General features: G+C 37.2%; 1 protein-coding gene across 14 annotated transcripts in view; it reads left to right on the forward strand.

The window, feature by feature from the left end:
* Positions 1 to 16484, forward strand: part of PTPN13 (protein tyrosine phosphatase non-receptor type 13) — a 210396-nt gene that overhangs the window by 107508 nt on the left and 86404 nt on the right. For 13 of the 14 annotated variants that reach the window (XM_014787858.2, XM_087434547.1, XM_014787859.2 and 10 more), the window contains one exon: positions 2880 to 3446. The exons of the other annotated variant lie outside the window; for it this stretch is intronic. In XM_014787858.2, the coding sequence (XP_014643344.1) occupies positions 2880 to 3446 (567 nt within the window). The remainder of the gene's footprint in view (positions 1 to 2879; positions 3447 to 16484) is intronic. 14 annotated transcript variants of the gene reach the window in all.

The raw sequence follows: 16484 nt of genomic DNA on the forward strand, positions 1-16484 counted from the left end.
TTGTCATCACTCTCAGCCAGCCCTGGTGGTCTAGTGGTTAAGATTCAGCACTCTCACCACCACCACTGGTATTTCAAATACCAGCAGGGTCACCTATGGTGGGCAGGTTTCGGCGGAGCTTCCAGACTAAGACAGATTAGGAAGAAGGAACTGGCCACCCATTTCCCAAAAAATTGGCCATGAAAACTATATGAATAGCAGCAGAGCATTGTCTGATACAGTGCTGGAAGATGAGAGGATGGTGCAAAAAGACCAGGGAGGGTTCTGCTCTGCTGTACACAGGGTCGCCAAGAGTGGAATCAGGTCAAGGGCACTAACAACATCCTTATCAGTTGTTGTTGAGAAATAAGTAAGATGTGGATACAAAAGCGTCCATTGGATTTGGCAATGTAGAGGTCATTAGTGATACATGATGAGAGTTGCCAAGGTGTGGAGGAGTTGGAACTTGACCAATGTGGGTAGAATAATGAATGGGAAGGGAGAAATTGGAGACAGCAGTAGCTAGAGGGAAATGTGGTAACAGGGGAGAAGTTTGTTTTTATTATGGACATATTAGGAGCATGTTTGTATACTGATGGAAATGACTCAATAGAAAGGGGGAGTGATGAAAATGGAAGCAGAGTGGGGAGAAGTTAACCAAACAAGTAAAATCCAGGGCTGGCCCAGTGGTGTAGTGGTTAAGTTTGCGTGTTCCTCTTCAGTGGCGTGGGGTTTGCAGGTTCGGATCCCGGGTGCGGACCTGCACACTGCTTATCAAGCCATGCTGTGGCGGGCGTCCCACATATAAAGTAAAGGAAGATGGACATGCATGTTAGCCCAGGGCCAATCTTCCTCAGCAAAAAGAGGAGGATTGGCAACAGATGTTAGCTCAGGGCTAATCTTCCTCACACACACACAAAAAGAGTAAAAACTATGATAAAGTCAAAGGAGGGAGGAGTTGAACACATTGGGAATTGGCCTTCAACTAGTAGGAAATTTCATCCTTTGAGATAATAGGGAAAAGGTTTGCAGACATGAGTAGATGTGTAGAATTAGTCATGGAAAAATGAGAAAGCTCTCTTGTGACAGCTTCTATTTTCTGGATGGAATAAGAGATAAGATCATCAGATAAAAGAGAGGAGAGAGTGAAGGTGGGAAATTTGAAGAATGAGGAAAAGTGAAGCAGTCATTGTGGAAAGTGAGTGAACGTACTGTTAACACATGGTGTTGAGTGCCCAAAGTGGTTGACCAAGAATTGATGGTGTTGCCAAAATACCTACTTGTTTGATTTTCTTCAAGTTTTGACTGCTTGTTCGTAGTCAAGGTAGTAAAAGAAGGCAGATTGTTGAGTTCATCTATGGTTGTATGATTATTAAATCCTTTCCATTCTTATTTTTTATCTAATATATTCTATCAATTTTCAAGAATATCTCTGTTCTCTATTTATTAATAAAATTTTAAATTGAGTTTCAATATGTGGTTTGTTTAAGAATGTAATTTACCCCTAAAATCCTGTAACATAGACATATGTTTATCAGTTTTAAATTATCTTACATTGGAGCTAGAGTCTGTGACAATCTATGTGTCTGCATGTGGTGTGGTATATTTCTCAGTGTTCTTTATGATGTGCCCCAAATTGATGTTATCCTTATTTGCACTTAAGTGGATCCATATTTAGGGGAAGATGAGTTGAAAGAAAAGCAAAATGCTTGAATCTAATTCTCAAGTAAGCGACTATTTGTTGCCATTCTAAAATGAGTTCACTTTTCTAAGATTTTTAAGGTAAAATTTGTTGTTGGGGAATTAAAGCTTATAGTTGTTACTCTGGAGAGGCAATTGACTACTTTAAATGAATTAATAAGCGATTTATTATTACTAGGAAGGTTTTAGTCTTTATTTTATATGTATACATAGCAAATAGGTTATCAAAGAGGGATCACAGAAGGTCACACAGGGAATCTTCAGTGTTTATGGGCTATTGGGTTAGAAACTATAAAATATTTCTGTACATTTCTTTTTTCAATAGTGGAGCCATATATTTATGATTTTTTTTGTTGTTGAATCTATGTATTCAAAAAATTAAGTTCTGGTTGGGCATTTTTGCTGTCTCAATTCATTTACAGACTGCTGCCTTACAAAAATTAGAAGGCTTACTGGTTTTAACTACATCAAAAACTAAAGAATAAATAAGAATTGGTACTTGATTCCAGTGGCCAAATATTGATGTATTGTGTTTGAGAGCAAAAGCTATTTTAGTACATGATGGTCGGCCATGGAAAAATTAAATTTCTTGCATAATTTAGACACAGATTATCTGGATTTTAAACACAATCAAATTTTATGAAAACATATCTAATCATAATAAAACTTGGACATTTAAGAATTCCAAATGCCATAATCATTTTTATCCAGAATTCTTTGTTTCTTCCTTAAACATATTTATTTCAATGACCAGAAAAGAGCAGGGCATTATATTGAAGTAATACATATTTGAATTATACCTTTAGAAGTTAAACGAGTACACTGTATGTTCTATTATTACCCCAAATCATTTCATGGATCATTAATATTCTACCAAACTGAATAGTATCAGAAACTTTTATCTATGTTTTAGAACCAAATAATTCACCTTTGTTGAATGTAAACTACTACTACTCAAAAAAGTAAGCTCCATATATCGTTGATTTCATTAGATGAGAAACAATGGACTACGAAAAGTTATACAAACGTGGGATCTATTTCCATTTCCACTATCACAAGCACCACCATTCCATTTCATCTCTGATCCTCCACTTAAAGAATTTAGAAAATTGCCACCGCTTTCATTGTCAATAGTAAGGTTACACTCCAGTTATTTTCTAAAAATTCTGTGCATACATGATAGATTCTTATCATTCCAGGAAGAAGCTCTACTTCTGATGTACTAGACATACACAAGTCTCCATTCTCTCATCAGACCTTTCTTAACAAAGGGCTTAGTAAATCAATGGGAGTTCTGTCCATCAGAGACACACAAGATGAGCAAGATTATTTCAAGGACATTTCATCAGATAATAATTCTGGACACAAAGATTCTGAAAATACCTGCTCCCCTTACCAGTTCAAAACTAGTGACGCAGAAAAAAAAGCTACCTCTGACATTGATGTGCTTCCCAAGAAGAAGATTTGGGCTTCATCCATGGACTTGCTTTGCACAGCTGACAGAGACTTCTCTTCTGGGGAGACTGGCAGATACGGACACTTTCTCCCTCAGGGAGTAACAGTGCGGACTTCAACTACTCCCAGAAAAAAGGAGGCAAGATACTCAGATGGAAGCATAGCCTTGGATATATTTGGCCCTCAGAAAATAGATCCAATGTTTCACACACGAGAATTGCCTACCTCCTCAGCAATATTAAGTGCTTTGGACCGAATCCGAGAGAGACAGAAGAAACTTCAGGTTCTGAGAGAAGCCATGAATGTAGAAGGTTAGTAATTTTGGGTTATGTTTGAGAGCAAATTGAATTGAAATATTTAAAATTGTGTTTTGAAATAAAGAAGGGTTATTAAACCATTCTACAAGTCTTATTTACCCTGGCAAACCTTTGTACCCAAGTTAGTCTCTTACTTCTCTGTTGGTTTCTATTCTCCCTTCCACCAAAACCCTAATCAAAGTACACACTGCTTCCACAAAGTCATCCCTACTGTGCATGCCCAGTCCTGTCGCTTTATAGTCTCAATATTTTGGGCAGTATAGTTTTATATTGTAAGCTTGTCATGGGCAAGAGCCATGTTTTCTACTTGTTTTTAGTCCTCCACAGTACCGTCTGTCACACACTACCTCGTGGGAGGCTTCCATAAAGGCCTGGTTCAGGGAAATAGACCCAGTTCATCAAAATCAGCCATCCTAGGGAGGCAGAGTAGCGTGGTGGTGGTGCAGTGGTTCCCAAACCACCAGCTTCAAAAAACAAATTTTGGGACACGACTCCTGGAGGTTATAATTTGTTTGGTCTAGAATAAAGTTTTAAATTAATAGTTTTAAAATCATAGTATTTACGTTTATAGATTTAGAGTCAGCCTAGGTTTGAATTACTCCATTCAGTAGCTATATGATCTTTACTTCAGCAATTAGGTTTAATCAGCAATTAGGCTTAATCACTCCAAGTTACCCCATCTGTAAAATGTGCTTCACAAAAATAGGTTAATTGGGTAATGAATGTAAAGTGATTAATAAATCAAATTATTACATTATTAGTATGAGGCATAAAAATAACTTTATAAATGATAAATTCTTATTATTTGCAGGGCAAAGCTCTGTTTCAAAAATACCTGATTCACACATAAAACTCAAACTACTGAATGGAATAAAATTATGTTCTAGACATATGGATAGAGGCTATTTTTAATATAGAGAGATGGAAAACAAAATAAGAGAGAGTTTTCCATCTAATTCTCTACATTTTTGAGGATTAAGGTTTTATAACATCCCTTGCCTCCTAGACAAACCCTGGGACACAGCTGATTAAAGTGAACTGTAAGGTGCTTTCTCGTTCAGTGAGAGAAGTCACATAATCAGAGGTCATATTCATTTTTAAGGTCATTGTTCCAGTAGAATTTTTTTTTTTTTTTTGTGGAAGATTGGCCCTGCTTTAACATCTGTTGCCAATCTTCCTCTTTTTCTTTTTTCTCCCCAAAGCCCCAGTACATAGTTGTGTATCATAGTTGTAGAGTTGTGGCTCTTCTATGTGGGACACAGCCTCAGCATGGCCTGATGAGCAGTGAGTAGGTCCGTGCCCGGGATCTGAACCAGTGAACCGTGGGCCGCCAAAGCAGAACATGCGAACCTAACCACTACGCCATCAGGCTGGCCCATCCAGTAGAATATTTTTGATTCATAGATTGCCTTTAAAGTACCCTGCTAAAAGTTTGTTCTGTTACTTAAGTTTTAAGCATAGTTCTAGAACTGAACATACTCTCCACATTGTGCTTTACTTCTAGTAAAAGAAGCTTTGCATTCAGGAATTGCAAATTAGTAAAGAATTCGAAATCATGGAGGAAATTATTAAACACTTAATTGATATTATGGTGTTGTATATACATGCATTTTTTAAAAACATTAGCCAACTTGATGAGATGGTCATATATAATGTTGATCTGAAAACTTTTAATTAAGACAGAAAATAAAAATTTAGAACTTTATTTTATGCATGATTTCACTGTTTAACTCTGATCAGTAAACCTTTAGAGTTGACAGCAAAGAGTAGGCACTTCCCGTAGCTTTAAAATAAAGTCTCCCCTTTCAGAAGTTGTATTTTATGACTATTTAGTGTTGCACAACAGCTAGCATATGAATAGTAGTTTAGCCTGACCTTTTTATGAGGATGCCCTCACCGAGACATTTATGTAAAGAAACCTTGCCCATTGTGGGGGGGAAAAAACCCTCAATAATTCAAATAGATAAAACCATGATAGTCTCAGAATATAAATAGTGAAGATACATACCAATCTAGATGACTATTTCTAACATTTAAGAGGTTAAGTAATATCTTTTCTTAACATGTGATATTAAAAATAAAATCATAATTTCTAATGTTCTCATGTGGGTGTTTCAGAAGATTACTTGACTTAATAGTTGGTAAATTAATAGTACTGCGGATTAGTGAAGCTTGAGGAAAGTGTTTTTTACACATGAACCTGGGTTTGAGAATTAAACAGTGAAGAAATCAAACATTAATGAAAATATATTTAATCTGTTAAATATTGCTGTGATAGTCTGTTTAATATACTTTGAATAGGTGATTTTTTTGATTACCTGTAAGTATTAAGCCAAATTATGTTCTAGTTTGCATGAGTCTTTTATCTTCTCAGGTAGTGTGTGCGTGCACACGTGTGCACATAGACCAGCTTGCTTCCAAATATGAATATATATCTGCAAAGATGGTGTATAATCTTTTTTTGTGTGTGTGTGAGGCGATCAGCCCTGTGCTAACATCTGCTAATCCTCCTTTTTTTTTTTTTGCTGAGAGAGACTGGCCCTGGGCTAACATCCGTGCCCATCTTCCTCCGCTTCACATGGGACGCCGCCACAGCATGGCTTGCCAAGCAGTGTGTGGGTGCACACCCGGGATCCAAACTGGCGAACCCCGGGCAGCCGCAGCGGAGTGCGTGCACTTAACCGCTTGCACCACCAGGCTGGCCCCTGCAAAGATGATGTATAATCTTTGTAGACCCTTATTTGTTTAAAATGATAACTTGTTATGAAACAAAATTTCCAGATTTAGAAGGTTTAAATTCATTACAAGAGATACAAGAAAAGATTTCTTTTTAAAATATGCTTTGAATTGTTTGATACAGGACAGTTTCCATCCTGAAATCTTTCTTTGCTATTGCAGAGTTTTCAAAAGCATGTGCTCACAGAAAGAACCTGCCCATTTTCCCCCAGAGTATATTTTATAACCAAGTTAAACAAAATATCTTGAAAATGCTGATTTATTATGGAAATGCTTATGCCCCCTTCAATAAACTCCATTATTATATAGTAACTTGTAAGTAGTAATAAATTATATTTGCTTAGACTAAAAGCATTATTCGAAAGGAATGTTTTATTTTGGAATTCAAAAGCAATCATTCTTGTTAGTTATATAGTTGTGTAACTTGCTGGTTTATGCCCTGTCGTCTTTTTCTAAAAATGAGATAATTTATGTTAGCTGTGCAAACAAAAGTGCAGATTGCTAATATGAAGATTTTAGCTAGTATTCAAAGAAGAAAAAAGAACAGAAAATAATGTAAATCCCATTTATCTCATTTAATTCTCATGAAAAGTAGAGTCCACAGGTCCCTTTTGTGTGTGATAAATCAAGCAGAACAAGGGATATCACTAATGTACACCTTTTCTTGTACACATTGTTTTTAAATATTCTTGTTTTAAAGCATTTTAAAATTTTAATAATGTTCTGTACAATTTTTGTGATCTTTAAATTTGGCAGTTGCTACTGGGTATCAGTAACTTTAGAATTAGAAGAGGGCGTGTAGCACATTCCTAGGCTTGTGAAGATTTAACAACATCCCCAGGATCGCCTAACTAGTTACTGCTCGAGTTTTCATCATTATGGGAGATTGGGATTTCTCACACAGATTTCAGAGTTCCAGGTAATGATTTCCCACTACACTGAGTTCCTAATTTAAAAGAAAAAAAGTGTTCCAGTGTTCATGGGTCAATGTAACAATTGTAAGAAAAGAAGTTGCTAAATTTCAGTTTGTCCTTTCCCGCATGCGAGGAGGCTCATTGAACTAATAATAGGAAAGTCTGTTGTCTCCTTCAGGCTCAGATATGTAACTTTTCCTTAGCCCAGGCCCCATCCCCTTGAAAGGAGCCTTTACCTTAATCACCTCCACAGCATCTCCTCAGCTGACATCCACCAGCCAGCTAGCACAGAGGAGACCAGACAGACCTTAACATCATGGAGTTTGGTACTGGAAGGAATCTAGATATCATTTAAACCAAACATCTCATTTTCAGAGGCCTAGAATAGATAGTGTGCAAAGGAGATGCATAATTCCTAATAGAGCTGTATTTAGAATCTAGGTCTCTTGAGCTCCAGAATAAGATTTCTTCTGCTCTGCCGTTGGGATTTCAAGCAGAAACAAGATACATTTCAGATACATTGTTGGGAAAACTTGATTACTGCCTGGAAAGTTAGACATTCAACTAACTGCCTAGCAAACTGCTTAAGTCTCTTCCTAATAAAATTATATAATTTTTAATACAGTAAAACAAGATAGTATAATGAAAGAAAGGCTCAAAATGAGGCACTTTTGTTCTTTCTGCAGTAAACCACACTGGATGGGTGTTAAGATGGAGCTCTGTTGTGTTGCATGCTCTATTGTGGTAGATAGTGTTTTGATGGGGCTTTACTACCATAGGATCTGTAAGAGGGTCATCCTGTAGCTGACGAGATAAGGGAGTAAACTAGCAAAAAGCAGTGGTTGGGGGCCGGCCCCGTGGCACAAGCAGTTAGGTGTACGTGCTCCGCTGGGCAGCCCGGGGTTCGTGGGTTCGGATCCTGGGCATGCACCGATGCACCGCTTGGCAAGCCATGCTGTGGCGGCATCCCATATAAAGTGGAGGAAGATGGGCACGGATGTTAGCCCAGGGCTGATCTTCCTCAAAACACACACACACACACACACACACACACACGCAGTGGTTGGCAGGCCGGCCCTGTGGCTTAGCGGTTAAGTGCGCGCGCTCTGCTCCTGGCGGCCTGGGTTCGGATCCCGGACGCGCACCGACGCACCGCTTCTCCAGCCATGCTGAGGCCGCGTCCCACATACAGCAACTAGAAGGATGTGCAACTATGATATACAACTATCTACTGGGGCTTTGGGGGGAAAAAAAAAAAGGAGGATTGGCAATAGATGTTAGCTCAGAGCTGGTCTTCCTCAGCAAAAAGAGGAGGATTAACGTGGATGTTAGCTCAGGGCTGATCTTCCTCACAAAAAAAAAAAAAAAAAGCAGAGGTTGGCATTGAGTGCTCTGATTTCTTTGGGAACAAAATAAGAAAAGAACAAAAAAGATCCTGAGAAAGAAATTGTAGTTAAGTTTTAAAATTATAAGATTATTATTATGATTATTAAGTTAACAACCTTTCAGATAGTTCTCTACATACATAAAGCAATCGGGAAAGGGTGGGAAGAAACATAACAGGTTTCTCTCGTAGAAACTAATTTTTGAAATTTGATGTCACTCTCTTTTTTTACTTTATTCTTTTCATTTCGCTTTTATTCACCTCAGCATAGGACTGTCTTAGTCTACTCTTTTTCTTTCTTCCTTGTTCCCAGTATTTTCTTTTCCACCTCTCTCAAGAATTTTCTCAAGATCTGAGAAATTGTCTGTTTTGTAATAGGAGTATCTGTCACCATCTCTCTTGTGATGTAGTTACCACACACTCCCTATCCCTTGCTCTGTGGGTTGGCAGCACATTCCTGATTATGAGAAATTGACTTGGAACCAGTACTGTGAGTATAGTGTGAACAGCACTCCACACCCTGGGTGGGACCATGAGTAGCATTTTGTTTCTAGCAGTTAAAACTCCTCTGCATTCTAATACTAGGAGGGAAAGTATGAAGAACAGATATAATTACATCCTATAAAAATCACTATGGTTAAATATTACTTATTTAAGGAGTTTTAAGTCAATCTACTCAACATCAAAATTAAATATTGTTTCCTCTCTTTCAATGCTATGACCTCTGGTCTAGCCTGGTCTTGCTGTTCTGTGACAGCCCTGTGAATACAGCTGAAACTCTGTGTTGTGCAACTAGAATATGTAAACAGTCAAGTATGTGAGCCTGTTCTCGTTATTGAGGCACCTTAATGTTTCATTTCCATGAGAAAATTGAATTTGAAAGTTCATACATTTTTATAGTTATATTTCAGGAAAGCAAGAAGATAGATTCGTAAATGTTACAGTTCATCGTGTAGGATACTTCTAGAGATATTTTATGGAGAGAGAAATTTTTTTTCAAAGCTTGTCTCTCTTTTCTAAAATCCAAAACTGGTAAAGATGAACTGTTCAGTTTTTATTTATCACCTTATTTCCCTTTGAATAGAAAAAAAGTATGTGTATATATATATATATAATTGAGTTATTATTAGGATTACTCCATGAACTGAAATAAATAATATTAATATTCAGTTTCTATTTCATTCATGTCGGTTCCAAGGAAGTAAATACAAATAAGAAGGAATTTTATGTGATATTGGTCAAATATCATATGCATTTCAGATATTAGTAACTCAATCATTATACTAAGATGCAAATATATTTTATATCTCTGAAGAGTACGCTATTATAGATGGATTCAACATCTTAGCCAAAAAGAATCAAGTGCCTACTGTGTTTCCAGGGCTGAATTTTAAAGAGATTTGTATTTTGGATCAGCATCGTCCAATAGAACTTCTTCAGCGGAGGAAATGTTCTGTTATCTGCAAAGTCCAATTCAGTAGTTACAAGTCACATGTGACTGTTGAGCACTTGTTGTGGCTGGTGCAACTGAGGAGGTGAATGTTATATTTAAGTTCACGTAGCTACATGTGGCTAGTGGCTACCAAATTAGAATAGTGTAGCTTCATACCTTTCTCATGTAAGGTTAGTCCATATAAAATATCAGTGTTCAATTGGGGAAAGATTGGCTGGAGAAGCAGTTGAAAAGGGGTGTACAGTAGGTTGTTCTTTAGTTTAAATACAGCTGAGAATGAATATTTACTTCCCTTCTTTTGATTTATCCAAGTGGAAAAAATGAAATTGCGTTTTTAAACACTAAGGAAAGTTAAAGGTGAAACCAATACAAACTTTCCAGTATCTATATTCATAATAGCATAATACTGATTTTTCTCTCAATTTCTCTGTTGCTCATGGACTGTGGAAATAGCTTTCTAAATTGATCTCTCAGCTACAATTTGTCCTCCATTTCCCTGCAAATCTGAATACATTTCTTCTCTGCCTTCAGCCATTTGATAACTTTCCATCATCTAAGCAGGATAAAATTCTGGCTCCTTAGATCATGGTAAAAAAGGCTCTTCATGACTGTATCTCTAGTCTCATCCTTTAGCATTTCCCATTTCACACCTCACACCAACTCCATGTACACATTCTCTCTCTCTCTCTCTCAACCTCTGTCCCTCTCCCCCTCCTTCCCTCTCTCCTCCCCTCTCCCCCTTACCACCCCCACTTCTTCTCTTCCTCCCTCCCCTCCCTCCATGCAGACCATTTTATATTTCCATGCCTTTATTCTTACAGCTTCCTGCCTTAAGACTGTCAAAGCTTGCAGGCATTGCCTAGCTCAGGAAGCTTTCTCTCACCTTCCCACTTTAGGATGATGGCCTATGTTTATTGAAATTATTTGTTTTGAGGAGCTTGCTTCTCCTCCTGTACAATCAGAAATTTTGCCTGGTCTAATTCAAAGCTGCATCTATCACTGCTATCACTGATAGATGCTATCAAAGTAGCATCTATCACTGCACCTGACATATAATAGATACTCAATAAGTGTTTGTTACTCCAAACTGAGTATTGCAATGTGGCTATTAAAGAATTTTAATGTATTTAGTGGTGCTATTTCAGATATTGGAAACAACAATATTCTCCGATGAATTATACATATAGTGAGGAGAAATCCCACTTACTTCTCCTCTGTTTTGTGCAACTCTAAGAGAAAAGCACATACTTGTCAGTCATAGCCTGACTTACCAACAGCAAATGCAATCAGTTTTCTTTAGAAATCTGTGCTGTTTGAAAGCTTAAGAGGGGGCAGTGAAGTCCTAACAACGGAGGAGCCTTGAGGATGCTAGAAGAAGAGGTACAGCCAGCCCAGATGCAAGTCACGGTGCAGATTTATGGCTACTGCATTACATAAGACCTCCCTAGAGGAACTTGGAGACTATTCATTCTTTTTGCCATTCCTATTCTGTGCTAATTTTACACATATACGGAAATTTACAGTTCACAGAGCATTTCTCCTTATATCTTTCCTCATTTGTATATATTCACACTTGCATGCGTTCTGTTCCTCCCGGTTAAAAATTTTATTGAGCACGTCTAGCTCTCAAGGGATTTTAGAATATATTCTGTTTGTATATCAGGCAGCGTGGTGTGATATAGAATACCGGTGGACTCTAGTGATCATGTAAGAGGTATAATCTCTAATCTCTAGATATTAATCCCCTGAAAAGAAAGCATAGAGAAAAACACTTCATACTTGAATACATAATGTTACTACTTGTGTTTCTCTGCTTTATTGGAAAAGTGAAATATTTTATTTGTTAGGGCCCATCACCTTAAAAATGCAGGGTTTTAAAATTTTTTTATAGTTCTGAGCTACAAAACCAGTCATTTTAGTGCATTTCTCTTTGAAACTTGTATCTGTAATTTGAGTCATGCATTAAAGGTAAAGAAATGCCAAGGTAAAGTGGTTATTTAATTCCTGATGTTGCAATTGGCTGAGTCTCATTTTCTGCTTGTTACTTGTCTGAGCTTGAATATGTGTCACTTGTAAACGGTGTTTTTAGATTACAGTTTGTGCTGGCTTAGATTCATTTGAATGTGAGGATTGTAGATTTGAATATTTCATCTTAAGTAGCTTTATGTAAACTTAGAATATCATGCAAGTCTTCATAATCTCCTAAACATTACAGGTGCAGTGTTTGTGATCAGATGCCACAACTTTATGTGTTTGAAGTGTTAAGTGGTGGTGAAAATTGTGACTCTTACTTGTCTGGAACTTACGACAAAACACTTTAGCCTATTGAAAAGCTGCTTTTTATTGTTACTTCTTAAGTGGAATCAATATGATATTAGAGTTGGAGTGAATTTTGTTTAGAGGATTAGATTAAAGTTAAATGATAATAAAATATTTGTCAGATTTTTGTACCTTGTACTCTGACAAAAAATAGTATAGTCTTAATTATGGTAAAATAGTACTGGAAATTAAAAGATATCTTCAACTGTCAGAATATGTATGATTACAGAATCTCTTTAACTAGATTTCTATCCAAATGTTAATTCTTTGAGCCCTTCTTTTGTAGTCCTTATTTTCCTCATTCTCTCACCACTATTCCACAAAATGTTTTTTGGAGAGAAGATATTTCTATGTGTTTTATGTGTTTTGTACATATATTCACACACCCAATTTGGTGCTTCTTTTTGGTGACATGTGTCCAGGCTGATTTTACTCCCCCATTTGTTCTTTTGCACTCATTATTATCTCTAACACAAGATTCTGTCTTTTTTTTTGTTTTTTGTTTTGTTTTGTTTCTTGTGAGGAAGACCAGCCCTGAGCTAACATCTATTGCCAATCCTCCTCCTTTTTTTCCCTTTTTCTCCCCAAAGCCCCAGTAAATGGTTGCATGTCATAGTTGCACATCATTCTAGTTGCTGTATGTGGGACGCAGCCGCAACATGGCCGGAGAAGCGGTGCATCGGTGCTCGCCCAGGATGCGAACCCGGGCCGCCAGTAGTGGAGCGAGAGCACTTAACCGCTAAGCCACGGGGCCGGCCCCCCCAAGATTCTTTCTTACAACTTCATTTTCCACATCTGAAAACTAAGTACTCACAGTAAGTCAAAGAGAAGGAAATTGTCTAGTGAAATGAGAAATAATCATGACCCTAAATGGACCCTAGTACACTGATTTGTACCGTATAGGCTTCATTTAAATGTCTACCAGCTGAGAAAATAAATCTGCAAAGCAACAAATTAGATATTGAGTCTTATTTTATTTTACAAAAGGCAAATAAATTCAATTGTAATGGTGAAAGCTTAAAATTTTGCTATTACAGTTTTAACATTGCAATGAAAATGGCCATGTGCATTTTATAAAATGTGTATTTGAATATTCTTAAGAGGTCCATTGCACATGATTCAGAATTTTGGCATTCAGAAGACTTTGCAATATTCTATAAATACTTAGGAGCATCTCTTTGTTTTTTTTTATTTTATTTTATTTATTTTTTTCCCCCCAAAGCCCCAGTAGATAGTTGTATGTCATAGCTGCACATCCTTCTAGTTGCTGTATGTGGGACGCGGCCTCAGCATGGCCGGAGAAGCGGTGCGTTGATGCACGCCCGGGATCCAAACCCCAGGCCGCCAGCAGTGGAGCGCACGCACCCAACCGCTAAGCCACGGGGCCGGCCCACGGAGCGTCTCTTTGTTTTAAAAAAAGTAGTCTGACACTTTTCTATGTAAAATAACGATTGCTAGGTTTCGTTGATACTGGGAGATGGGTACATGAAGACTTATTGTACTCTCTTGTTTTTGTGTGTTTAGAAGTTTTGATAATAAAAAGTTTTTTTTTTTTTTAATAACCCAGTTAATAGCACATCCCTGGAATCTGGAACAAATCTAAAGTGCTAGGATTATATATTCAAATATAGATAGAAAGCATATTTGTGGTGTCTGGATCCTCCAAAAAGACAAGTCATTAATAGTGTTAGGACACCTCATGGAAGATTAGGGATTACCCTTCTTCTGCAGACTAGAACAGAGGAAGAAAGCTGCTCTCTGCCTACTTAGTGTCTACCGGATGCCTTTGTGTAGGTCATCTCAGAAAGCCAAGAATGAATGAAGCCCAAATGATCTGTAAGCATGGAAAATGTGCCTCTCCGTATACACAAATGCAAGAATCTCTTGGTAAAGGACATGTAATTTTATAACCTGAAACAGTTAAATTTATGATTTAATTCAGAAATGGAAAGCTCATACTTAACAGGGGCTAACCTTTCTTGTAAGCATCGCTGAGTAGTAAATTTTGGCTGAGAACTTTAATCTGATTATAACCTTCTAATAAGCATGACTGAGTAGTAAATATTGCCTAAGAACTTTAATCTGGTTATATCTGCCATGTCATTACATGAAAGGAACATGGCTAACAACATTTTAAAAGATACATTCCAGACTACAAGAAGCTCACAAAAAAGATTCCTACCACTTTAATTTAATTAATAACCACTCCTACCCCAGTCTTAGAAGGAAAAAAAAAATCTTCCTACCCTCTAATAGTCCTGCCAAGCTAGTCAGCCACTTCATGTCTCTGGAGTGCTAGTGCCCTGTTACCATAAAGCAGTAAAGTGTCATAGGCAGTGCCCTCCCTCCTCCAGGTGTGGTACTGAGAACATTTACAGACCAATAGTTCATCAAGGGAAGATGATTTATTGTTATATTTTTCAGAGAGGTTTGTCAAAAATTACATTAATTTGTCTTGCAGAAGGAACTTAAGAATTGAAAAAAATTTACTAGTGTTGTCAGAGTAAACTGAAGAAAAAAGAAACAAAACATAGGCTAGCAAGAAAGAGGGAATGTGGACACATGAAATAATATAAGAACAATTATAAAGCACCATCCAAGAATGGAAATTCAAATTCAAATTTATTATACTATCTTACAGCTACTTTGCAGAAATAGTTAGGAAGTAGTAAATTCATTTAATATGGGGTGTAAAATTGTTATTGCATGGTGTAGTATCCGAGTGACCGAAATTCTCTACTCTGTCTACTGAATAGACTTATTGTGACTTCCTACTTTTCTTCATAAGGTAAAACCACACTGCCTCTGTACATTCAGGTCCCCTCCTTGGCCTTGATGGTTTCATTGTCTTGTACGTTGCGATGCTGGGTTTGTAATTTGGTCAAGTTTCCTTGGAAAAAGCCCACAAAAATTTTGCATGTGTGTTCTGTAACAAAGAAGTTGTTTCTAGTGCCTCTTGAAAATAACAGTCCTTCTTAAATAACCATTTAACTATGTTCATTAAATTTAAATAATATTAGATAAAACTATTGTTTGAAGTCTCTACAGTCTTTTCAAATCACATTCATCTTAAACCAGAGGAATTTTTAAAAACTTATTTATTTTACCATGAGACTGCCCTGTGATAGAATGGAATCATTTGTAAGAAGTACTGGTAAATACTTGAATTTTCAATTCCAAAACTCTTTCCATTAATTATCGTATTGTTTGATACTCATGTTCACTGTATACAAAGCTGGACAAAGTAGGAGTCTCCTTCTATTCTGCCTCCTTCTCCAGGTGAACATTGTCATAGGAACAATGCACAACTTCCTCCCCATCAAGTCCTTGGCCACTCATTTATCCTTCTAGTCCTCTCATTTATTTATAGTTTTGTCTCGGCAAGACTCCGATCCTTTGTCTCAGCATGACTTACTGATTCTTCCAGCCCGTCCTCTCTATCCTGGTTCTACAAGCCTGGTTCCTATGGTGCTATTTAGCTATTTTATTCATGCATTCATTCTTTTTCTTTTAACAATCTCTATTGAACACCTTCTAACACAAGGAATAATTCATTTTATGAAGTCTCTGTCCTCAAGTTTGCAAACTAGTGAGAAAGAATCCCTCACATAACTTATTATCTGCTGCCATTGTATCCCATGTCACTCTTCAGTTCTGCATATTTCCCGTGGTCTGCTTTCTCTAATGCCAAGAAAAAGCCACAAAACCATTCTGATTTGTCCCAATGTAATTTCTGCATTCTAGCCTAATCTAAAGCTCATGGCCACGTAAAAGCTTTCATGTGGTTTTTGCTGACTTTTCGCATTGTTACAGCAGAATTTCTTTACTCTTCCCAAAATCTCAGCCAAACTGGCTCCCCGGAAGTGATTCACTTTTTTAAATTGCTAGGAGCAAGGCAACTTTCTGAAAAGAGTATCTTGGATTCCCTCTGTATTTTGACTCTTTCCCTGTCCGTAATTTCTTTAAGAAGAAAAGGTTCTTCCTTCTTGCCAAACTAACCATCCCATATGTGTTGTTGTTTTTTTTTCCATCTCCTCGTGTTTGCTTCACATTTTTTCATCAATTTTCCCTACCATCATTTGCAACTTCAATCCCCTCCAGTATACAGGCTTATTATCCACTGCCTAAAATCATGCTGAGACATTCCACTTTGCCAAAAAGACCCTGATAACTCATTCAGTCTATTTTTTTTTTTTTTTAAATCTTTTTCTTTTCTCAAACCCTCA

Source organism: Ceratotherium simum, chromosome 8 (assembly GCF_057802395.1).
Source record: "Ceratotherium simum simum isolate JZ-2026a chromosome 8, ASM5780239v1, whole genome shotgun sequence".
Lineage (NCBI taxonomy): Eukaryota > Metazoa > Chordata > Mammalia > Perissodactyla > Rhinocerotidae > Ceratotherium > Ceratotherium simum.